Genomic DNA, 25,821 nt, shown 5'->3' on the forward strand with positions numbered 1-25,821 from the left:
CTTTGGTGAAAGGAGATACTGAAGTTGTAACTAGATCTGTTACTGTGGTGAGAATAAAGTATTGAAATGAAGAATAGCATAACACCAATAAAGTGTTTCATTTTTCAGGATGTGCAATATTGATAGAATTGCAAAACTGATTTACTATAGACAAATTAGAGAATCCCCCAATTATGTAAAGCAAATCTAACTAAAAGTGGTTCTCCTTCTTTCAGAACAATATTCACTCTTTCTCCTAATATGGTATAACCTAGGCTTTTTCTTTCAAATTAAATTCTTATTTGCCACTGTTTGTAATCTTATGAGATTCAACTTTTTGCTTTTTAATAGCATAAAAAATAAAAACCATAGTTTCATCATTAAAAAGGCTGATTTATTACTAACCGTTTCTCTTACATGCCATGTAAGTTACTTTCCGATAGTCATCAAGGCTTCAGGTTTCTGCATTCGTTTCAATAAAAACCAGCTTATAGAGGCAATAGCCTAAATTATTATTCAGAAGGGTATTGTACAAAGGTGTTTAAGAAGGTGGCAACAATAGCCACCTAGTCTAAAGGTGTTTTTCAACATTCTTTCCAGAATGCCTTGCTTGCAATAACACCACTGTAACACTGCAATCAGTACGGTATTCTTCCAATTGATGCCAGGATCTTCTCTCTCTCTTCTGCTGTAGGCATATCTGGTTTGATTCCATCTTTTCTTCTCTGCATCACGATCCCATTCTAGAAATACAGAGAATCAGTGTGGCAGTGAATTAAATTATCTTCATTATTAGCAAAATAAGTATTTTAAATATTTAGATAACTGGAAGTCTAGCTGTCTTCAAAGTTGATATATTGGCAACTTTCCCCTACTTGTTTCACTGGGTTACAAGAATTATGCTGCAATACAAAGGTACAAGGGGACAACCTACCAAAACCAGTTTGCACATAAAATGCAATGTATTTGCTAATTTAAAAGCAGCATTTTCTCTGCTAAAAATATTCCGCTTAATTAGAGTCTAAAGTTGGAGAAGTCATGTTAACTCAAAATAGTCGTGAACTTCCTGCATAGCTATGCCCATTAAGATGGCAAAGACTGATTCAAAGTGAAGCAGGTTAAAGGAGAATGGTATCAGATATCTAAAGTGAAATTCAATCAAGTGAACTGTTAATGATCCACACTAGCAACGATCGAGCAGTTTGGAAATGGAACGTGGTCCTGAAATGATTTCTTGCACAAATCTGAACTGGACTGTTTGCACTTCCTAGAACTGCCTGGAGAGCACTGTGCCTTAACTTTCCCTCTTTAGCCATACATGGGCATTTAGTTTACTACCAAGGAAGAGCTAGAGATGTGCTAGCAGCTTTAGCAAGGATGTCAGCTTGAGGAGCTACTACCTGGGCAAAGATGGAAATAGTGTTGTTGCTGTAATGAATAACAGCATCCGGCTAGCTCTACTTTGTGAGTCCACTGTCTCACATGAAGTCAATGCTATCTAGTTTTGATCTATTTCTCAAGTTGGCTGCAAAAGCATATGCTCCTGCAGGCCTAGGGTAAGGCAACTCTTGTACTCTTCTTGGGACTGGGGTCTGCATCTAAATTCTAGAAATTGGATTATGTGAGTATCACCATCATAATTGTGTTTAAAATATCTTGCCTTGTTAAAATTGCCAGCTTTTCCAGGATGAATGGCTAATTAAAGTGCTAAACCCATTTCCATGATCTTGCAAGTTCAGATATAAAAAATACCACGGATAACCACAAACATTCTGATTACAGTGTGATTAGCCTACTTACCCAAAACTTTTTGCAGCTCTTGTATTTTAAAAAGTACAGGGTGCATGCATCTCTATTGTAGTTATTCTTATCCATACATTTGCTAGAGGCATCTGCTTCCTTGAATATGAAACAAGATACACTTAAAAAGCCAATAGGGGACAAATATTAACTTCCCACATGTTTTAAATCCCACACATACTGCTTGAAATGCTGCTGAACAACAAAGCTGAAATTCTGTATGTACGAACTAAGTGGTACTCATTTTGCTTCCTCAGAAGATTGGTTCAAAACTGCAATCCTAAGCATATTTAGAAGAAAGCAAGTCATGCTACACTGAGTACCTAAGAGAGAAATGCCCATTAGGATTACCCTGAAATTGAGAAGCTTATGAAGAAAGGACTCTCAACTGCTTTGCAATTTTAAGTTCAAATAGATTGGTGCTCAGCCATCTAGATGAAGGTCATTAACGGCAGTCAGGATGCCTCTAAGTTACTTCCCAAATGGAAAAAACCCCAGCAATCTGTGCCAAGAAATACATTTCAACTAATGTGCAAATGCAAGAGTGATGGTTATTTTTTAAAAAAAAACAAAAAACCACCAAAACTTATTAACCCAGGGGATCATCCAATCTGCCTACCAGGCACACAAGAAATCAAATCATTATGTATTTCAGACCATATAATACTAAGAATGCCTTAAACTAACTGATTATATAATTTAATGGGATCCTATCCCTCACATTAAAGTTTGTAGAAAACAACTGTACAAAACAAAGAAAAAAGTTAGTACAGAATGTGGGGTAGGAGGAAAATGGCTGTGTTTCACTCATTTGCAATGAATGATGAAGGATCACTATGTTCCTTCCTAGGACTAATAGGTGTTTGGGGTGTGGTTTTTTAAGGACCACAGATGTGATTATCTTTCTTTCTCCCTTTCACTTGTCTCAAAAATGTACAATTAGGACATATGTACGTGTTAAATACAATAAATCCTACTATCTGGTGAACTATTTAATGATTCAGTGTTGTCAGATGAAATCAGTACCTCAAACTACAAGACAGAAAAATATCAAGACTGTGTGGCTTGAACAAAAAAAAGATCTTGATTCTTTACGTATGTATCCTTTGTTCTCCAGCTGGCTGGTATTTTTGATAACAAATTTTAAATACCTTATTAATGAAAAGGAAAATATTTATAGTGACAAACAATTCTGTACTAGTTTGTACTTAAGAAGGCATCCTGCTGTACATTTGCATTTTTGACAGATGACAACAAATTGGTTCTATTTATGGAACTTTACAAGAATACAAAAACTATTTCAATGTTTTAAAATGCCTAATAGTGTATAGCCAACTGAAATAACTTGCAAGCTTCAAACTACATAATAATACTAACAAAAAGAATCTGTTTACTACAATTCACATTCTTACCACAAGGCAGGGATTTATGTCATGATCTCGAAGACGTTGCAGTTTTCTAGGCATAAAGATATTGGTTTGTGGTGGTACTTTAAAGATAACACCTAGAAGAAAGGAGGAGGTTTTAAAAAGCAAAACTGGCTTTCTCTTAATTAGGATTTAAGGCATTTTCCAAGGAGCGGTGCATATTATCAGCAGTACTTTTTTGCAGGTGGGGGGAAGCACATAGGTTCTCACCCCAAAATTTAACATTTGAATATTATCTTCATATACCACCACCAAAACTATAGATTTAATCCAGAGATCAAATTTCCAAAAGCCATCCTATGTGTTAATGCAGACCAATGCTAGCAGCTAAATGGGTTGCTAAGATGAGCAGGAAAATACAAGTTCCAGCCAAGTCACCTCTATGTAGAGTCATGAGGGTACTCTCAAACTGGGGCAAAATCCCATTTTTCCATGGTTTGAAACTGAAAAATTAGAAAGCAGAACTGAATAGCCCATTATTAATTATTTTGTCTTTCAGTAAGTTGAATTAATGTTTTAAATCAATGTTTTAAATTACTGTTTCACAGCCAATTCATACTTCTGCAAATCTCTTATAATTTAACAATAGTAAGGCTAGAGATTAAAGTGCTGCTCCTGGCTCAATGCAGATATGTTATCACAGGTTTTGTGCTAACCATGGCTTGCACTTACAAATGTACAATAGGAAATCCACTATTTTTACTTTATTGTTAGAATTTATAGGATTAAGTTTCATAACCATAGTTTAAAGCTGTCAGTCTGCTTTCATTTTCCATCTGCTTAGCATTCATAAATTCATTCCAATCTTCAAGGTCTAACAGCTTTCTGAGATGGAGCAACAACTGTAACTGTGCTAGAACTGTGGTTTGTTAAGTTAACCAGCTTAAAGCCATGGTCTGAACGATATCCTTACTTGGTGGCCCCTTGCAGCTGGCATGTGACCCAACACAAGTTTTTACAAACCATGTCTTTATGAAAATTATGACTGTGATGCTGTACTGAATGAGCAATACTTTTAGCACTTATGTAAGTAAAGTACTTTCAAATTTTTAAAAAATGTAATCAGGGAGAGTGCAAACCATATCCCTCCCGCAATATGGTGGCAAGATTTTGATATAACAGAAGATCCATTCCTCTTACTTCTCATAGATTTCACATTTCTCTTTACTGCATTCAGTGGAATACCAGTGAAATTTGAAAATGTAGTGCAGCAACATCAGGTAGGTCATAAGCTCCTCACCCTTGCCCCAAACATATTACTAACGTTAAGACCGAACTATTATTTGAAGAGAATGTAGATATTTGTAATTAGAAACATATAGGCTTCAGTTTGGCTAGAAATGATTCCTCAAAGTAGAGCAGGAAGAATACTTCAAATAAGAAAAATGTTGGTCTCTCAGGGTGAGAGGCTGGGAGGAGAAAGCAAAGATCCTAGACAACAGCTGGGAGGAGCTTCTGTGAGTGGTAAGAGCTAAGAATTACTTTGAAGAGAGGACTCTGTATTTTATTTGTGCTATTTGTATCTTTTGTAGCTGCTATTTTTTTGTATTATGGAAAATATTTAATAGAAATCATGTTTTAGAAAAAAGGAAGAATACTTCAGATTCTAGGTGCCAGCAGCATATTTTACAATACATCATCACTTCAGATTTTCCCATCATTATCACAGCATCATCTAAAAATCCATGACTCAGTATGCTTTATGAGAGAACTAAATACACTTTCATAAAACACTCTGAACAGCACTTTTAAAAACCTGCTTACTTTTATAATCTTACCAGAAATAATATTGGCAAGATACTACTAACATCTGCAAGGCATCCAAGAAACAGTACGGTCACAGAGAGAATTTAGATTTAATTTTTTGGCCAGTATGACTAGACCAAGTCACACATCCAAGGAGGCTTGTATTCTAATGAGTACAATTCCAAACTTTTGGTTAAAATACATACATTGTTCACCAGCTAATCTGAATATTTGTTAAATTTGTAAACCACTTTCTCATCAATGGTGCTCTCTAACCCTGGTTCACCTTCTAAGCTTTGGTTTCATTTTTTAAAAGCATGCAAGTCTAGATATATGAGAACAAATCTACCTTCTTACAATTCCTTAAGCATTTTAATTTAAATTCTTAACACAGCCATTCATACTAATGTGCTGACAACATATATTTGTTCTTACATTTGTTCTACACCTCAGGTCTTTTTTGTTTTGAAACACCTAAATATTTTTTGCTTCTCTCAGGTGGCAGTCATTAATTATAATTATTAGTAGAGTATTATCAGTAAAGATGAAAGCTTTGGAACCCACAAGGCTTTTTTTTTTCGTGCAGTCATCACAAAAGATTAAACAGCTTCCTCAACTGGATAACCTTGTCTATGGAGGCTAAACACTACATATAGTCCTATCCCTCTTGGCACACTTTAGGAATGAGGAGTGGATCCTCTACTATACCAGCTCCCTAAAGTAGTCATTCAGCAAGTTCCTCTTTTCAGCTAAAACATCTGTCAACCACACCTCTAAATTGAAAACTGCATCCCTCAAAAGGCAGCTCTTAAACTAGCACTTGAAATCCAGTTTCAAATCCCAATAAATTGCAGTTTTCCCACAGAAGGGGCAAGGTACATGACCCTGCCCTTATTTGGATGAAAGGCCTAAACCATAGTTCAGTGCTATGGAAACAGACCTTGATGAGCCTCAGACTTGTATCTCACCCAGTTCAGAAGAATTTGCTTTCATTTTCAATTGTTGTGCATTGTTATATCCATACAAAGAACTGAAGCTAGTTTTAACTGTGTTCTATCCAAATCCAAACAAGCCAGGATTGTAAAGCCTCAATTTGAAGTTAAAATGAATCCCAGTGTATCCCAGTGCACACTGACAAATCTTGGTTAGTTTATGACAGGAAGCAAATGCTTTTGATCTCTTCCTTGTGGCTGCAATAGAGAAGAGAACAGATGGGAGTGTGCTTAAGTCCAAAGCTGGCAAAGGCTCATTCCTGGAGTGTGAAACTCTAGTTTATCATTGCATCGAAATGATGCTATCTGTCTAGTTCTCTCATAAGCAACTTTTTCAACTGTTGGATAACAGTCCCAAGTTTTTCTAGATTACAATGAAGGTGTCTGTCTCTCATAAGGATGGGGGAAAGCCTAAAAATAATGTGCTAAGTACAAAACCATGTCAATTAAAAAAACAACAACTCAATGTGGTTTTGACAGGTTTGTCTTATATAGAAGGTTGGAGAAAAGAACTTGCCACACTTTAACACCAATAGATTGTTTCTGAAAGTGAAAGGCCACACACAACCCAAGGTACCGATAGCTTAAGTAGCCTAGATGTTCATCTAGAACAGTGGTTCCCAAATTTTTTGGGACACCACCCTCTTGATTCTTAACCTCATTCACAGTGCCCTCTACCCTACAAAAAAATTGTTGAGAATAGAACTTTTCACAACCCACTAAGAAGAATAATTAACACAATAAAATCCAAGACACTAACAATTAAAACGTTTATTCATAATTTGGTTGCTGTTGTTGCACTATAATAACCCCTCTGGACAACAATAATACAGTAGCATTGGAGAAACATCACAGAATAAAGTTATCAGTAATGCACTATTACCGGGACGCGGGTGGAGCTGTGGGTTAAACCACAGAGCCTAGGGCTTGCCTATCAGAAGGTCCCAGCTCCTGTCAACCTAGCAGTTTGAAAGCACATCAAAGTGCAAGTAGATAAATAGGTACCGCTCTGGTGGGAAGGTACACAGCGTTTGCATGAGCTGCTCTGGTTTCACCAGAAGCGGCTTAGTCAGGCTGGCCACGACCCAGAAGCTGTACACCGGCTCCCTCGGCCAACAAAGCGAGGTCCACGACTGGACCTAATGGTCAGGGGTCCCTTTACCTTTACCTTAATGCACAGAAGACTGCCAATCTGGAGGATCCCCCCCTCCAGTCTAACATACTGTCCCTTTCCAACCAAGTGATTTCAGGGAGGCCCAGCAAAGTTGCTTTCTCTACCATTTACTGAAACAGTAGAACTCAAGGCAGTCTCTACAGATGCCAGAGTTGGAATAGAAAAGAGTCGATGCAACATAAGAATGGTGCAAAAAGAAAAATGAATGAATGAATGAATGAAGGGGCGGGGGAGCCAAACCGCTTTAGATTTGACGTCGAAGCCCCCCACCCTTATCTCTTTAGTTCCTGTCTCACCCGGTGGATGGGCTGGAGGGTGTGGATGCTGCAGCGCCAACCCACCCCGAGCCCCGGAGCAGCAGCTAGCTATAAGGGATGGGAGCTACAACATGCCGCGTGTCTCTTACACACCCATACCCCGCGCACCCACTTCAGCTGCCATGTCGGGAGCCACCGAGGGCAAAAAGGAGAACGAAGCGCTTCCTGGCCCAGCCACAGAAAGGGCAGCGATGGGCGGAGCAGCCTCAGGAGGCGCACCTGGGCGCACCCACGGGCGCCTTGCACGGGCCTGCAGCCGCCGCCGCCGCGGCTCGCCCTCCACGAGCCTCTAGCCTAGCGACAGCTCTCGGGGGCTGCTCCGCGTGGAGCCGCGGGGCCTGACGCCGCTGCGCTCCGTTCCCAACTCGCACGCCCGGCAACGAAGCCAGGCGCCGGAGGGAGCGGGCGGGAGGTTGGCGCTGCCACGGCGAGGCCGGACCGGGCGCCCGGCGACCAGGCGGCTCCTCGGGAGGAGACACTCACCTCACCCGCCGTGAGGGAAACCGACTCGCGGGCTCGGGACTCGCTTCCAATTCGAAAGACGTCAGCGGCTTGGGCAGCCACCTTATAAGCGGCGCAGCCTACCCCGTTACTGCCCCGCAGCCCTGCCGAAACTGACAGGCCCGGCGCCCAATCGCTCTCGCTGAGGCGCTCTGAAAGACAGCTCCGAGCCCGCCGCCGCCGGGCCAATCCGCGCGCGGTTCCTCCTCTCCCTTCACGGAGCGGCGTCCCGTTCAACCAACGGGGCGAGCTGCGAGCCCCGAAGTGGCCGCCTCCAGGGTGCGGCCAAAGGGCTGAGTGACAGGGGGAGGTGTCCAACCCGCGGCGCGTGTGGGCGGCTGGCGGTGTGGGCGCGGCGTGTGCGGCAGGCTGAGCTGCACCGCAGCGCATACACTACAATGGCTGCTGGAAAGAGGGGAAAGCAAACAATTTCCAGGCCCGCCGCGTCCAGCCCGAAATATGGGGAAAAAATTACAGAAAAATCGGAGAACCCTGTAAAAGGCGGGAAGAGGGCGCTGAGGGGATGCTGAGGCTCCCGCGGTGAGTCTGCTGCGGGTTTGGGGGTCAGGAGCCGGGGTTCAGCAGGGAAATATTAGGGTTATTTAAATTCTGAAGGGGGAGGAGGAGGAGAAGGGGGGGAGAGCGGAGCGGCAGCGATGAGGGAAAGTTTGTGCGGCTCCATCTCCTTCCCCTGCACTCCTGGGCTCGTCGCGCTTCTCGCGGGGTCCCCAGAAGCAGCCCCTCGAAAGAAAGCCTCGCTTTCCTCAGCTTTCGGACTTAGAGTTTCTCCTCTCCTCCGCCCCCCCAACTCCTTCAGTGAGGTTTTCACTGAGAGGATCGCACCCCCCTCCTTCTTCCCCCTCGTTTCTTGTTATACAAACGGGGAGGCGGTTTTGCAGAAACTTTTTTGAGAAGCCCCCAGCTCCCCCACCCCGCTTTCCTCGCTCAGAGTCTCTCTCTTCTCTATCTCTCCCCCCCCCCCCCCCGAGCTCCGGAGCTTGTGCTTTGAATATAGTGACAGCAGCAGTAGCAGCAGCAGCAGCAGCGAGGAGGGAGCGGAAGACATTAAGAGCCCGCGGTGCCCAAAAAATGAGAGAAAATTAATATAAATTCAGCCGTAGCACCAAAGCGGCCACATTTTGCGCAGAAATGTCGCGGGCGGGTTGCACTCTCGGGACGGGGCGGCGGGGACCCCGCGGCCAAAGCTTTAGGGGGCTCCCGAGTCGCTTTGGGGCGTGCAGCGCCCTTCTCCTCCCGCTTTTTATTGGACAAAAGTTTTTTTCTCTCCTTTCCCCCCCCCCACCCCATCAAGAGACTAGATTGCCTCCCGCCTGACTTGGACCGGCGGCGGAGGCTTTTCTTTCCCTTCTTGCGTGGGTACGAGAGAGGAGTTTGGGGAAGGCGTTTGGAGGGTGAGTTGTATTGGGGAGGTGGGGGGGGGTTCCTCTAACTGGAAGCAGGAGAGCTCTGGAGAGAGAGCAGGGACAGCTTGTTGTCAGTATCATAAACAACCAAAATGGAGGGAGAACCGAGGCATATAACAAAATAAAAAATAGCCCCAAAAAATCCTAAAAAATGCCCCAAATCGTCTCCGTCCCCCGATTTCTCCCGTAAGAGATCAGGTTGAACCCCGCGTCCCCTCACGTCGGGGTTTCAGCTCTCAGAGAGCAAGGAGTTAAAACTGATGCCTATTTTTGTTATTGATGACTGCTTTGGAAAGGCAAAAGCTCTTTTACAGCTCGTTCCCGACAATGCGAGAACGTGAAAATCCCCTTTCTCCCTTGAATGGTGGTGGGAGGTGGGAATGCACGAGCTGCACAACTTTGGGGCAACGAGGAGCGATTGCACAGGAGATAAATGCTGCATTTGCCAACTTTGTACCTTCGTTTTCGTGCCCTTTGTTTGTTGGGGGGGCACATGTGGGGGGAAAGGGGGGGAGGTGGCGCGAAATGTAATACCTATGCATTGCTTTTCTCCCGACCCAATTATGATATGTAATGCAAAAAGAGCAAATATTTCCGATTTATGGAGTACCTTTTCGTTGCCTAAGGATCCCGGTGTTTGTGTCCACTGTCTGTGAAGTGCTTTCTGTTAGAGTAGTATGGATTGGAAGCAACGTGCCGTACGAAAAAAAAATGAAAAATACACATAGTGAGACCACACTTTTGGAGGAGAACCGGGGCTTACTTTAGCATGCTTTTTCACCTATTTTGTATTCCGGGGAAGAATGTATTCTGCAATTTTCTCATGTTTATTAAAAAATGATGCCTCAACTTGCATCACATAGAACTAAACGCGAAAGTGCTGCTGATGTTGGTTTCCACGTGGGATCAGGGACAGAGCATGGTATCTTAAAGAGACAGCTCCTCTTTTCTTCTAGCTATGCTCACCTATGCAGAAGTTCTGGCTAAAGTTGGCTTGGATTTGTTAAAGTGTAAAGTCATAAATCAAACTCTGAAGGCAAGCCAGTGGCTACTTATCCTGGTGGATTGCATTAAATCCAAGGGGGCTGTTGAGGTGTAAACTGTGATTGGCTTACCTCTTTTGTAGGAGAAATTGGTGGATATTGTTTGGACCTAGCATTTATTATCTGTGATGCAACTCAAGATTTTGGTATGGTGGCTGAATTTTAATTCCATTGTTGTGTCTTGGATTTAGAATGGTGTGTGTAGAGATAGCCTAAATTATAATAATGTTCTGCTAGTTTTCAAGTCGCTGGAAGAACACAAGACATATAGTGGACTTTATGGTATAATTTTAAAGCCATTTTGCAGACATTGACAGCTTGTTTGGATATCTTCTGTTTCATTCCATTGATTTAAAATACAAACCTGTTCATATTTCAAACCTGCAAGTAGTGTTCAAAGGATCTGAATTTCAAACCTGCAATGTTCAAGGGGTTAGAATACATGCAGTGTTCTAAATTGCGCTATTACAGATTTGTGTAATGTCTCTAGATTTGGTTTTATTGAAATACATTCTAATTTTAGGTTAAATCTTACATAGTTGTGCTTTTATTATTTGTTGGACAGTAAATTTTTGTTAATTGAAACAGATTCCAAGAAAGCATCTATGATAGATGTTGCTGTATCTTTGACTTATAAATGTGTGACTTCCATAATAAGAAACGTTATCTATAAAGACTTGGCTTAAATGTTTAAAATGCTGCTGGGTAGTAGAATGGTATTTCGGAAATCTGTTGTCTCAGATCTTGTGTTTCTTATGCACAATTACATTTTCATTTCAAGTGATTTGCTCTTTCACTGTCTTGATTTAAATATAAATTAAACTCTTGCTAGCACATATTCTGCTCAAAGAGATGGACCAAATCTTGAGAGAAACTCCATCAGTTATACTTTCTTTTGTTCTTTATATACCAAATCAATTTTCTGCTCAATGTGTAACCTGTTTCTATTCACTTTTATATAAGTCTCACTGTGCTGAGGGGCTTGATTCTCCAGTGTACATAAGATTTAATAATTTGTTATCATAGATGTCTTGTACCTTTATTGCATTATGTAGTGGACTATTGTCCTGGATAATCCTGTGGCTTCAGGTGAAAGCACCTTGTTTTCCAGTGACACAGTCCCCAAAATTAAACTGCGTCATTTATTCTTAGAGAATGGATTTATACAAATTGTATAGTAATAATAATGTGTCTGTGGGAGGGGGTTATTGGTTTGTTTTTATTGTATTTTGTGTTCTCATTTTGTATTTTTATGTTGTGAATCACCTGTGATCTTTGGGTGAAGGGCAGTATACAGGTTTAATAAATAATAATAATAATCAGCTCATAAGGGGAACATTGATCTGTTAACATGGAGTTGTATATACATTTATTTTTTATTGAAAACAACTCTATTTTTGGCATAAACGTTATCATTTAAATCAAAATAGAAAATATCTGAAAGCAAACTTGGCAAATGGCTGATGCATGCCATATGGTTTAAGAATGTCACATGAATTACTAGTGTTTGTAGATCATTTTCATCTACCAGTTAAGATACTAGGTTCATAAGTGCACCTAGCATAATAAGCAGAAATTTAGCTTGTAGTCAGTTCTTATCCTAAATACATTTGATACAGCATGCACGTTTTATCACAGGCATTAACCATAACAATAAGTTTGTGGCATGAATTGTTAAGCTCAGAAGTCAGAACACATGAAGTCTGGTGGCTTTTCCTAATCTAAATTTTAAAGCTATTTTGTAGATAAACAGAAGTACAAAACTTGCATTAGGATCTTTAGATGTATATACAGATCTGCTGTACAATTATTAAGTATCATGGTAAAAGCATTGTGGAAGAAATACATTTTTCTGAAAGCACAAATTACAATTTTGCTTTCTTCCTCTGTCATGAAAGTTCTCCATCATATGCAAATTTAATGCCTTTAAGTTTGAATACTCATTCCAGTAATACATTTAACAGTAAGGAGACTGAGAAAAGTAACTGTTAGTAGAAAAATAGCCTGAAACATTGAATTTATGGATGCTGATAAAGCTGTATTTATCTTTGAGAACTATTTTGTTAAAACTATGGAGCACTTGCATATAATTTTAGTTGATTGGTTAAAACAATGTTCTATGAAATTAGTTGAATTTCTTATAATTCATATAATGTAGATCCATTATTATATACTATAGATTCTGCAGACAGATTCCAAGGTGTCTTGAGTGAATCTTATTGGCCAAACTACCTTGTGACACTACTTGCCTTAAGCAAAACCTTTGAAGTCTAAAGTAGTTTTTGAGCTTTTCATTGTAAGTTTTAAATGTTGGTGTATATAAATATAATTGTAATTAATTGTCATCTTCTTATTAAGCATTTTTTTTGTCAAAATGGTGACTCACCACCACAATTTTACTCTGTTAATACATATATTTGAAGTTGCTCACTTCATTGCATTCAGCTGATTTATTCATGTTGAGAGTTTGCTATGGAGTTGGAGTACTCTTAGAAAAGCACCTTGTAGTGGTAAAATCCTCTGCCACTAATAGTGACAATTTTATGCACTTAATGATATACCATAAAAGCATACTGAAACATTACTTTGATTATAAGAAACTTATATTTTGGGGTATAGTCTTCAAACCCCTTTTGTGGTTCATTATACTGTAGTGCTAAAAGGAAAATCTGAATATATGTTGATGGTATGCTTCTGAAAGCAAATATCTGCAGATACCATTCATTTGTTTTAGTAGAAAGATTTAATAGCTGTCCAAATGAGCTGTTGACCATCTTTAACCAATTTCTAACTATTTAGAAAGCCTTTCAGAACAATGTAAAATAATTCAAATATGTGAACAACGTAATATTTTGTACTGAGCTGACATACAATATGTGTTTGAAATCTAACACATGATGGATGGTTGCAGCATTAAACAAGTAAAACATTTCAGTAATAGATAATATATTAGGAAGAAAACATATATATAATTGTAGTTCAGTTCTTGATTTGGAAATGTCATGGATTTGTGAATAGAATCAGTAGACTGAATATGTTGCTTCTTTATTGGAAATTTTAGTATTTTTCTTTGCTATTGCAAAGATTTTATTTGCAATAGAATATTCTGTGCACTGTCTTACCCAGCACTAAGTCAGCCTTTAAAATATTAATGTTTGTTTTTATACATAATTGTTTGATTGGTATCTTATATACTAACTACCTATCATTTGCATATATATTTTTCAGTATGTCTTAGGACTTGGCAAAAATAACTTTTGGAATCTCATACCTAAGAATTCAGTTTCCAAAAAGTGTTTATATTAGTTGAAAGTGCCATGTTCTTTGATCAGAACAATTGTTAGAATTCATATAATCTATGGATTGTGCTTTAATTTGCTTCAAAATTGTTATCAAAGTTAATGTGAGTGCTGGGATTTTTATATGTAAGCTGAATTCAACAAGTAGGAAAGATGATGCAGTCATATTAACATTAGTTAGTTTATAAAAACAGTTTTTTTTTACCTATCTCAGTATGTTTAAATATATATTCTCTGAACTTGCTGTATTAAAGAATGTACATAGTAGCAGAATGTTTCATATGTATGCATATCTCTTGCCAGATCTATATCCCATTAAATGTTAAAATGTGTGAGTATAGTAATAACTGCTATAATTTCCAAGAAGAAAATGAAGCAGGTTATTTGCAAGATAGCATGATTTCTTAATTCAGCTCTTTTTAAATTGAATGTGTTTTAAGACTAAGCTATAATATTCAAAATGGAATTCATACATCTTGCATTAAATAAATGAAGTATTAAGAACTTAACAAGAAAACAGAAAGAGAATTAAGAAAAATATACTTTTAAAGAAAAATTTGGAAATTCAGCATGGGGAGAAAGTGTCTGGCCATAAGCTGTTATAATCTTATTTGCACTTGTTGAGCCAAAAGTGTCGCTTTGTGGAGAATATCCCTAGAAATCAGATTAGAAAGTGTTTAATGGGAATTAGTTATCAGCTTTTTTATGGACAAATACTATTTTTATAAAAGCCAAGATCTGATTCATATGTTGACAAGGTGAACTGGATTCATTAATTTTTAACATATCTTTAATCTTGAATACTGTGATAATGTCCCTCCCACAATAACATCAAACTCAAAATTACTATGGTTACATTGAATTTCTGCCATTTAAGCAGATTTTAAGCATGGATCTCTGATTTTAATTACAAAAGCAATTACTTATTTGTAGCTACTATGTTAATTTTGCAAAGTGCTGGTCAAGTAACTAATAAAGTACTGTGTTACAAAATGTATTTTTCCATTTGACAAGTGCTATAGAGATAGTCCAAGCTTATTTAAATATGTTCTTGAATAGTTGTTTCTTTCTTCAATGTGTTTCCTTAATGAGAGATGGCTGCAATGTTCTGCAATTACATTTTGAGAAGTGAAAGAAACTTGTAATGTTAGCGTTTGAGATATATATTATATGTTATAAAGTTATATGTATTGTATGATAGCATATAACGTATCCTGAATATACTATGCTACTGTTATCATAAGGCTCTTAAAGATATTTTAGTTACGTACTGGTGATCAAGATTTGTTCAGCCAAGAGAACCTCATTCATATGTGTTTGTGTGTGTAGATAGATAGAAAATCATACAAAACATTTTTATTCTAAAAGAGTAGGAATATTTTTATACTTAATATTAAATGTCAGTTGTTAACTTTACAACTGGTAAATTATGTTCTAAATATTATTTGGAGTGTAAATAATTGTTTAAAATATGCTTTGTGTATTAAATAGTTGTATATATTTTGATACTAAAAGTTTTCTTTAAAATGCTGACATTTTTGATTGAGGTTACACAGCAAATCATTTAGTATTCTTAACTAGCATAAAACTATTATTTGCATGTTCAGAATAGATTAGTCATAGTAATAGTAACATTACTAAGTACAAACAATTTAAAAAACTTTCTGGAACTAAACTTTTCTGTCAAGTCAAACAGATATTGTTAAAGCTGATTGTGCTTGTTGGAAGAGAGTGTAGTTGATGCAGGTTTAATCGCTTTCCTCTAGGGGAACTTTTAAGAAACTATGAACCATGCATCTAAAGAGCAGATACAGCATTGCATGCTTATTGAAAATGCCAGTTCAGTTGGATCATGTATTTTTTTCAGTGTCAACATTAGAAATATGTATAGACTGAAGTATAAGAACTTCCCCATAAACAGATAGAAAATGCATTTCAATCCATTGAGAGAGGATACTGTTGTTTGAGCAAGCAAGCAAACAAACAAACAAGCAACTTTAATAGTAATTAGATACATATAGCTTGATACTTGCCTTTTAATGTTATCATTAATAAAAACTGTGATTTTATAGCATGCTCTGATCCTGAGACTTGGAGTGGAGAAAAAATATTTTTAATTCTCAAACCTACAGAAGGCTAAATGATTTCCCACAGTTACTCAAGGAGTCTGTGGCTGGGCTGATTGCTACTAAAGTCCAGATCCATTACCAAGTAAAGATTAGTTTGAAACAAGAAAATAAATTACTTTAATAAAAAGGTCAACTGTATCCAATATGCTTACTGATTTGTTTCAGTAACCTAATTTTGTTTAAACACCTAACCACCCTAGCTCCTGATAACCGTCATTGTTTCTTGATTGAGACCATCTGCCAAATAGCAACACTTGCCAGAGAACTACCAAGCAGAGGTGGCAGTGGTGAATATTGGACCCATGGAGATATAAGCGGCACTTCCATAAAACAGTGAGTTGCAGTGGTGGGGTACTGCAGCAGAGGCAACCCTAAAGGGTATGACACCAAAGCAAGGGTTCTGCTTTAGGAAGGTGCAAGGGCACTATTCTTTCGGTTTTAGTGGCTGCATGTGCCCATTTGAAGGATTCCTGAGTTGGAATACAAATCTTCTGAGTGTTGGGATAGGACCTACACCTATGACCAGGTGAAAGCTTGATAATGGAATCCTTCAGCTAGGGTGGAGGATTCAACTAGGATCTGTTTACAGTATGAGTGCTGGGTGGCTTGAGAGTATGTGTGGCAGTTGTGGAAATAGAATGGGATAGGAATAGGTTTGATGCATTGACTGCTAAGTGGTGGTAGTAAGTGATTGATGAAAAGTTGGCTTGTATAGATATTCTTGGGGATTATGGGCTGGTAGTGGTTGGATGAGATTGTGTTGAGTGTTTTTATGTTGGTACGGTAATCCTGTATGTGTTTAACTGGATATTGAGAATTAATATTGTAAGGGTGGATGGAGCAGAGTTATGATAGTTTTCTGGGATGTGCCTGGGGAGGTCAGTAGGCTTTCCTTGATTCCATTGGTTACAGGCAGTAGAAGTTATGACACTGGAGAGCAGACATACCATTTGCAGAAAAAGGGACACAGCCATGTACAGACTGTGTCCCTTTCTGATCTTTCCCTTATCTCTTGTCTGCTAGTAGCTTGTTGTTGGGCCTTCTGCTCCGACAATGAAGCTGTTCAACACCAGTTCAGTTCGCAATAACACCATACTCACGAGGGAGCCATTCTGGGATGCGTTTCTGAGACATATGTGGGCTAGATATCAAGAAAGTGTGTTCACCTATGTACTTTCTACAGCACCAGCTGAATCGGATAAACACACATGTGCGAGTTGGAGTTGTTATAGTCCATATAATTCATTTATCTGGCTAATAAACCTCCCTGATCTGGAAAGGGCTTTGAGAGCCTACTATTTGGCCATCAAGACAGACTGGGAGTGTTGCTTGTGTACCCCTAACCCTTCTGGACTGAGTTTGCTAAGGTGGTGTTGAAGAACTGTTATTCTGAGGACCAAACATCCATGCTGGCTTTATAACCTCCATGACTGTCTGTTTGTCATTGGCAAACAGAGATGATCACACCCTCAATCTTGTGTTTGATTCAGGGCAGGTGGGAGTTAGAGTCTGGAAATGGAGAAAGGTGTCCTGATAACCCCATTGTTATGGTCAGACCATTTATTGGTAAGCCTTGATCTTATATTACCAGTTCCCCCTTCAACGATGGGACCCCCATTAAGATCCATGGTGCAACTAGAGGTACCTCAGCCCAATGAGTCCCCAAGTGCATGGTTTTTATCCACCATGAACTGTGCATTCAGTATTGTAAAGCCAATTTTGTAGAACTCCCTTCTAGTTGAGATCGAACAGGTGCCCTATTCTTTTTCACAATTATATTGATTGGATAGTCTATAAATTTTTGTTACAATCCAGTGAATTCAGTCCCAAATTCCATTGGAATTGGTTTATTTTGGTGCACAATAACTCCGTTTTGCAATATGGTCACTTACATTTTATAGATCATAAAAACCAATTAAATCATTGTGCAGGTGAAATGGTTTCCACAAGTGCAACAGTACTTCTCACTCTCCTCCCCCTACAACACCCTCTAATCTGCTCCAGAGGGCTGAGGGAACCCCACAGAGCAGATCTGGGAGGTATTTGGATGAAAGGGAAGGGAACTGTCATTGCACTAACAGAAGTTGTTTCATTTTTGCAGTGATTTAGTTGGGTTGAAGCCATGAATTGGAATCCAGTTGGTGCCCCTCCCTTTCACTTGATGATGAAAGAGTCCCTGTTTTGCCTGAAAGATTGTCTACAATAGTACATGGACTTAGGGCAAATAATTTTGATGTGTTCATTATGATCAAAGAAATGTGTATAATTTTGACTGGTATTGTGTAATAAATGAATAAAGTGAGTTTTCCAAGGCTTGAAGTCCTGCAAAGTCATGAAGCTTGTTTAAGTTAACTTAGGCAAGTTTTTCCTCTCAACCTGTGTCAAATGTTTCTGTGAGGATAAATGAATTTGGGGCCCAGCATCCTGAAATTAAGTGACAAATCTGAATTGGGTTGACATTCCCACTTATCAAGAAGCTCATTACAGAGCATTTTTATTGTTAGATTATTCAGCTATGCCACACTATTCCAAGTACTTTCTAACTTGTATGCTTTTTAATCAAGGACAGTGATAACATCATGTATGCATACAAAACCCTGAAATCCTAGATGTCTTTCAGCAGGAATGGGACTTGCGTTTAAGAAAATAGTTCAACATTCACCACCAGATTCACTAAATAAACTGAAACCTGCTACTTCAACAGAAACAAATGTTTTTATCCAAGTTTCATCAAACACATGCCTCAGTAAGAATTTAAAGGAATCTGGTACTTATAGCCCTTCTAAAAGTATACATGTGTCTATGCATTTGTAGAAATACACTGTAATTTTGTACCATTCTAAGTGTTAGATAAGAGAGTAATCAAATATCCATGCAACCTTTTCCATGTGGTTACCTGCTCAGATGTTTCCATCTTCAATTACTAGATTTTAATGCCAGAACTAATGTTAGTTGAATAGTGAGCCTATTCACAGAAAAGGTATACATGCTAATTCTGACTAGTGTGAGATATTATTTTTAATGTTTTTATTTTATTAGTATACAGCCCTTCATCTGAAGAACACATGGTGGTTCATAACATAAAAATACAAAATGACAACAATACATAATTTTAAAAACCCAATAACTCTGCCTTCCACAAACATTTAATCAGCCAAAGGACTGGTTATAGAGAAACATTTTTGCCCGGTGTCCAAAGAAATGTATTGAAGGTGCCAGATTCTCTGGGAAGAACATTCCATAAATGGGGAGCCATCACAGAAAAAGCCTGTTCTCGTGTTGCCACTCTCCAGACCTTGCGTGGAGGAGACTCATGAAGAAGGGCATCAGAGGATGATCTCAGGGTCCATGCCAGTTCATATGGGGAGAGGGTGGTCTTTGAGGTATTGCAGTCCTGATCCATTTAAGGCTTTACAGTGGTACCTCTGGATGCAAATGGGATCCGTTACGGAGCCCCGTTCACATCCACCAGCGGACGCAACCCACGGGTCGCGATTTGCCGCTTCTGTGCATGCGTGTGATATCATTTTGACCGTCTGCACGAGCGGCAAAACCCAGAAGTAACACGCTCTGTTACTTCCGGGTCGCCGCAGCACGCAGCCTGAAAATACTTAGCCCAAAGTTACTTCAGCCTGAGGTAAGACTGTATAGGTAAAAACCAGCACTTTGAAATGGGCTGGGAAACTAACTGGCAGCCAGTGCAGTTGGGCCAGGATTCTTGAACATGCTCAAACCTTCTTACCCTGCTGAACAACCTAGCCACCAAATTCTGCCCCAGCTGAAATTTCCAATTCACCTACAAAGGCAGCCCATTGTAATCTAACCTAGAGTTTACCAGAGCATAGACAAGAGAAGTTTGGCCATTCCTGTCCAAATAGAGGTGCACTGGGCCACTAGCTGAAACTGATGAAAGGCACTCCATGCCACTAAGACCACCTGAGCCTCAAGTGACAGCGGTGTGTCCACTGTTTCCATCTGGTCTAGGGAACCACCCACTAACATTGCCTTGGTCTTATCTAGATTGAGCTTCAGTGAATTGGCTCTCACCCAGTCCCTTATCAAGGCAGTCCAGCACATCCACAGTCGCACCTACAGATGTAAAGGAGAAGTATAGCTGTGTGTCATCAGCAAATTGCTGACAATGTACTCCAAACTTCTGGATAATCCCACTCAGTGGTTTTCAGTAGGGATTGAATCCTGAGGAACTCCACATTGAAAGTTTCATGGGGCCGAAGAGCACTCCATAAGCATCATCCAGAGTGCAAATGGTTGCACTGACTGTTCCAAGCCCCTTGTCCACATTCTCGAGCCTTACAGATGAACTCTCCTGAGTTACAGACTTGGTTATAAACTTACAGAATATTTCATAGCTCTGTCTCTGAATTTGCCAAGCACTGTGAATTTGCCAAGTGCTACTGAGACTATATGGTTCAAATAAGATAGTTGATTGGAGTTTTGCAGAGCAGCTGAAGTCCAGCTTAAGTTTCACCATTTGATCACCATCCTGTCTTACACATACAAAATATACAGGAATTTAATTTGTGCTTCATAGTTTGTTGATGGACCAATTCAAGTCAGATAATGTTTGCCACTGACCTCTCAATAATGGAATAAACTAGCTCACAGAATGTTCAAATGGTTCTATTAGTTTGCAATCTGATAATATTTAAACATTTTGTGAGCTAGCATCTGACTGGGGTTGGTACAGTACTTGATTACAAAAGTCTGTGATTAACATAACCTGCAAAATAGTGTCTGCCAACTAAGCATATGCTCAGGCTTCTAAAACAGCTGCCAAGACAGTTGCCTATTTTGTTGCTTTGATAAGCTTGTACCATTTAAGCAAAATGCACACTTGAAACTTGCTGGTATGAATAGCAAGTGCTAAAAGCACCTCCATGCCCTGTCTTTTACAGATGTGAGTGCTGCAAGGGCATGAGGCTGCACCTTCTCCACAGTGATGCCCACGTAGTGGAACACTTTGCCAGCTAAGGTATACCTGTCCTCATCTCTCTTAGATTTTTCTTGGTGGGCTAAATTTTTATTGAGAGTGTTTACTGATGTCTGAAAACTGCTATGTATCCTTGATTTTGTATGGAATCTTGCCTAGTTCTGTTTATTTTAAAATCTCTCTCTTTTTTTAGATGGCTTTATTTTTATTTATGACTGGGTACCACTTTGCTGTTTTTTTAAAGGCTACAACAAATGTGGGCATGTTAACAAAAGCCAAGTTTTTTCTTATTGCTTACAGTTCACCACTTACCTTGAAAAGTAACAACAATGGGATGGGGGTGGTGAAATGTAGATTTACTCTTTGACTAGTGATGTTTATAAATCTCTAGGTGGGTGATGGAAAGATAGTGTGATAGTAGTTTGGGGTATCAAAGGACCTTGCAGACCAGATACCTTGTTTGGCATGTAGGCACCATAACATCTTACAGAAGTATCTACTGTAGATACTGTAGTTAGCTCAATAAACAAATTAAAGGTACAGGTAAAGGTACCCCTGCCCGTACGGGCCAGTCTTGACAGACTCTGGGGTTGTGCGCCCATCTCACTCAAGAGGCCAGGGGCCAGCGCCGTCCGGAGACACTTCCGGGTCACGTGGCCAGCGTGAGAAAGCTGCATCTGGCGAGCCAGAGCCGCACACGGAAACGCCGTTTACCTTCCCGCTGGTAAGCGGTCCCTATTTATCTACTTGCACCCGGAGGTGCTTTCGAACTGCTAGGTTGGCAGGCGCTGGGACCGAGCAGCGGGAGCGCACCCCGCCACAGGGATTCGAACCGCTGACCTTTCGATCGGCAAGTCCTAGGCACTGAGGCTTTAACCCACAGCGCCACCTGTGTCCAAATAAACAAATTACAGTTAACTTATTTATGGCAATACTTTGTGCATTACTTCCCATAATTCCTTCATTGAGAGTGGTGTTGTCAACATCTGATGCTTGCCATGCTTTGTGCCTGGATAGCTGCTGGTTGTCATCCTCGCTAGTGTTGTTCTCTAATATTTATTTCTTATTTAAAGCATCTTTAAAACCAGATATTCAGCCAAAAGAGCTTACAGATCAATAAAAAAAATCAGGCTTACAGTCTTAAAAATGTAGCACAGAAGGGGGATGAGAAAGAGGGTAAAAAAGCAAACCGAAAGACGCCTTCATCTTAAGAGTTCCCCCTCGCTACAAAAAAACTTAAATTAAAACCCAACCTGGCTGGGATGGAAGCAGTTCCAGAAAAGGAGGAGCTGAAATGATCTGAGGTCTCAGGATTGCTTATGGAATGGTAAGTGGTGTTGCTTCCCATGTGTATTTGTAAGTTTTGAGAAATAGGGGATATAAGAATAAGTCATACTTAAAATAGACCTGTTGAAATCAATGGATTTAAGTTCATCATAACTAAAGTCAGTTGTTTTCAATAGTTCTACTCCGACTGTGACTTAGTCTGATAATACCAATAGTGATTAAATAGAAGATTGTAAGAGACCTGAGGCATATCAGATCCAACATCCTGTTCTTGTAGTGGTCAATGAGATGCCAAGGGAAGCCTGCAAGCATGACCTTAGTGCAGTAGGACTCACCACTTAAGCTCCCTACCAACAGGTATTCAGGGCATGTTTCCTCTGCCTCTGGAGGCAGTATATAGCCATCAGGGCTAGTAGCTGTTGATACTCCATGAATTTGCTTAATATTTAAAAGACATCACTGCATCTTGTGTGCTGTGTGAAGTGCATGCATTGTTTCATCTGTCCTGAATCTTCTAACATTCACCTTCATTGGATGGCCTTAGATACTATGAAAGCGAGGGTATTTCTCCCTGTCCGCTTTCTCCACATCATACATAAATCTGTATACTTCTATTATGTCCCCATTTACTCACCTTTATACCTTTTGTTAGTAGTTCTAGATCCTTGATCATTTTGGTTGCTCCTATCTGTAACCTTTCCAACTCTACAATATCTTTTTTGAGGTGAACTGTATATAGTATTCCCAGTGCAGTTGTACCATAGACTGTGATATTAGCAGTCCCTTTCCTAATTATCTCCAAGGTGGAATTCACCCTTTTTCATAACTACTGGTTTGGCAACTTCATTCCAAAGTCTCATTCCTGATCAGTTGCCACCAATTCAGATGTCATTAGCATATATGTTAGGAATTTTGTATCACCTTACACTTAAACTGAATTGCACTTGCCATTTTAATTCCCATTCTTCCAGATTGGAGAGAACATTTTGGAGCTCCTAGCAGTTTCTTGCTTTAATTAAACCATTAAAGGATGCCTCTGCTGAGACGCTAGCTGCATTCCACCCAATGTTTTTAAAAGTAGGAACTGTTAGTTAAGTTCAGTCCTAAATTTGGATGTTATTGGCATGAATTTCTAAACTTTTAAGACTTCTTTGCCACTTCCCTAGCAATAGTATAACTTGTGAGGATTATCTAATCAAAATTACAAGTTGAATGAAATACCACTTTTGACAATTCTCCTGGCACTGTTATTGAGTCTTCTGAAAGAAAAGCACTGCAGTTTTCTGTATTATCTGTGGTACTCCTTTTTAGATTATTAGCACACATGTACATTTTAGGAATTCTTAAAATCTAACTCCCACAAGCTTCTTTCAATAAACTTATACCACATTACTTTTAATGTGGTATTGTGCTAGTGTGAAAAAAAAAGAGCCCGGGGTATATAGGATATCAGCTGCCATAATTTTAGTTGATTTTCAGCCTCTGGATTAGTTCATTAGGTTACTTTGACCTGCAGATCTAGTCTGCTCACAGATCAAGGGAAAATGTGGGTGCATAAATACTGAGCTGTATGTAAGCACAATATGAGACTGTAGGAAAGTGTAACACTTACGTAGTATGGAATTAAGGTAAAGGACCCCTGAATGGTTAAGTCCAGTCAAAAGCAACTATGGGGTATGGCGCTCATCAGGTGTCATATCTATTTCCACGCTTGAGTGAATGTATAAGCACCATGGCTCTTTCCTGAAACTGAAGGCTATACCATCCTAGCATAACTGATTCTGAACTATGGATGCAAATATTAAGTAAGCATCAGTATCTTTTTAAAATGTATTTGAACTTGCATTCTGCAGGGAATGTATAAAACATTGGGGGTAAAATAAAATCACATACCTTTCTGCTAATTGCAAATTATTTGACAGTTGTGATGACACATCCATAGAAAATATGGACTTGATACCATATTCACTTTTATGTGCACCAGTTTTTAAAATAGAGCTGTACAATTCCCCTGCAAATTAAACGCATTGTGGGTTTTTTGAGAGGAAGCCTATTGAATGGAACAGCTTACCTGCCAAAACTCATCCATCAAAAGGAATTTCACACTAAACCACTATATTTGTCATTTGGTTGGCCAACTAAAAGCACAGCTGGAGATCACATTATATTGTCCAGTTACTTTATGCTGAAGCTCTGTGGGGACAGTAAGCAGTCAGAAAGATTATTTGGGATCATGAAGATGTAATAGTATCTAATGGTATAAAACTTTTAAGTGTGGTGCTGGTTCAGTCATTTGACTTTATATTCCATCTCATGTAAAAGGATCTTGGTTTTCTCTATAGGAATTGGTCTGAAGTATTGACCCAGGGTATGCCTGATCTGAGTTAGTAATCACAGAGACTGGTGGCAGTGACAAGTGGAGATTTCTGCTCTGTGCTAAAACAAAGAGACAAGAGTTTGCATTCTAAATCAGAGGAAATTATTTCACACACAGTGGTAAAGCCAGGGAAATTAAGATAGCTATGCCATGAGGGTGAGTGCTCCCTATGACATTTGACACCTTTCCCCATTATTGATTTATAACTAGCCTCTGATGCTATTGACCACCATTCTCTTTTTTCACCCACCCACCTGAGTACTATTTATTTCTGTACTTCTTTTCTGTTATCACTTATCCTTCTGCTTTCCGTTGCGGTCATCCAGGGTTCTGTTTTCAGCAATTTGCCTTCTTTAGGGTCAGTTTTTCAATTCTTTAAGTGGGTTTCCCTCTTCTGATCCAACGATCAGCTTCATGTAGACTGGTGGTAGCAGTGTCCTCTGAGAGTCTCATGAGGTATGCATGTGCAGAGTAGGGCAAAGTGAGCATGTGAGCCCTGGAAGAAAGAAGCAGGGAACATGCAAATACCTGAGATGGCCCAAAACATGGAGGAGTGTGACACTTTGCAAAGAATATGACTTTGCAAGTAGCAGATGCCCTGCTCTGAAGTCTGCATGAAGAGTTCTCCCATGGAAATTGAATGAACTGTACCACTTCTGCCCATGAACTCCACTCACATTATGACTCGGCATCCTGAGTACTTAAGTGCACTGTACCTACCTTGCCCCAAAAGTGTAACCTGTGGATATGTGCTTACTTGCTGCACACACTCTTCATCAGGTCCTCTTCTATAAGGTCTCCTTGCTGGACCCTGACATGCAAATAACAATGCTGCTTCCTCTATGATTCTCATAACTGGCCCCCTTCTAGCTGCGCTCTTTTAGCCATACAGCAACTTGGGGGAGCATCTGGGTGCACAAATTGTTATGTTCACTGCAAAAAGGGCAGGACTCCCTCCACTCACCAGTGGGCAAGCATGTTGCCACTACCAGTTGCAGACCCCAAAGAACCCAGTGTCACAGTAGACCTGCCCAAATTCCTAGCCCCAAGGAAATTTGCCTGCTTCTTCAGTAACCAAACCCATCTAAAACTTAGACACTCCCCCTTTACTCCCAGCACCTTAAGAAAGGAGGTGGCATGGGCATAGCAAGAAGTCCAGAACTGGCACGACCAAACACTTATTTAGAATGAGGTATATATAGCATGCTCATTGTTGCAATGTACGAGTTGATGTTAGAATTCTTTCAACCTATGGAATATTATCCCAGCATTACAGGCACTGACTGTATTCAGAATTTGTTTTTCTACAGAGATTGACATTTAAAAGTGGTTAATATTTAGTCCATAGGGACACCATTCTGCACACAGATGTCCC

At 39.6% G+C, this 25,821-nt stretch overlaps 2 protein-coding genes across 30 annotated transcripts in view; one reads left to right on the top strand and one right to left on the bottom strand.

Annotated features, from left to right (window-relative positions):
- Window positions 1-351: 351 nt before the first annotated feature.
- On the bottom strand, window positions 352-24,256 carry CHCHD7 (coiled-coil-helix-coiled-coil-helix domain containing 7). Of its 2 annotated transcripts, XM_083748148.1 has the most exons (5): window positions 24,141-24,256; window positions 9,971-10,024; window positions 3,192-3,283; window positions 1,780-1,878; window positions 352-722 (listed from the first exon to the last, which is right to left on the bottom strand). In XM_083748148.1, the coding sequence occupies exons 3-5, from the start codon at window positions 3,243-3,245 to the stop codon at window positions 618-620; spliced, it is 258 nt and encodes an 85-aa protein (XP_083604274.1). In that variant the 5' UTR covers window positions 3,246-3,283; window positions 9,971-10,024; window positions 24,141-24,256; the 3' UTR covers window positions 352-617. The 2 variants fall into 2 exon arrangements, with proteins under 2 accessions (XP_083604274.1, XP_083604273.1); XM_083748147.1 differs by lacking the exons at window positions 9,971-10,024; window positions 24,141-24,256 and adding an exon at window positions 7,919-8,072.
- The window catches only part of PLAG1 (PLAG1 zinc finger), a 34,919-nt gene continuing 17,351 nt past the window's right edge, over window positions 8,254-25,821 (top strand). For 5 of the 28 annotated variants that reach the window (XM_083747869.1, XM_083747866.1, XM_083747876.1 and 2 more), the window contains exon 1: window positions 8,260-8,476. The gene's annotated coding sequence lies outside the window, so the exon portion shown is untranslated. The other 23 variants (XM_083747886.1, XM_083747890.1, XM_083747871.1 and 20 more) reach the window with 18 other exon arrangements.

This window comes from Podarcis gaigeae, assembly GCF_964106915.1.
Source record: "Podarcis gaigeae genome assembly, chromosome: 7".
In the NCBI taxonomy this organism is placed as follows: domain Eukaryota; kingdom Metazoa; phylum Chordata; class Lepidosauria; order Squamata; family Lacertidae; genus Podarcis; species Podarcis gaigeae.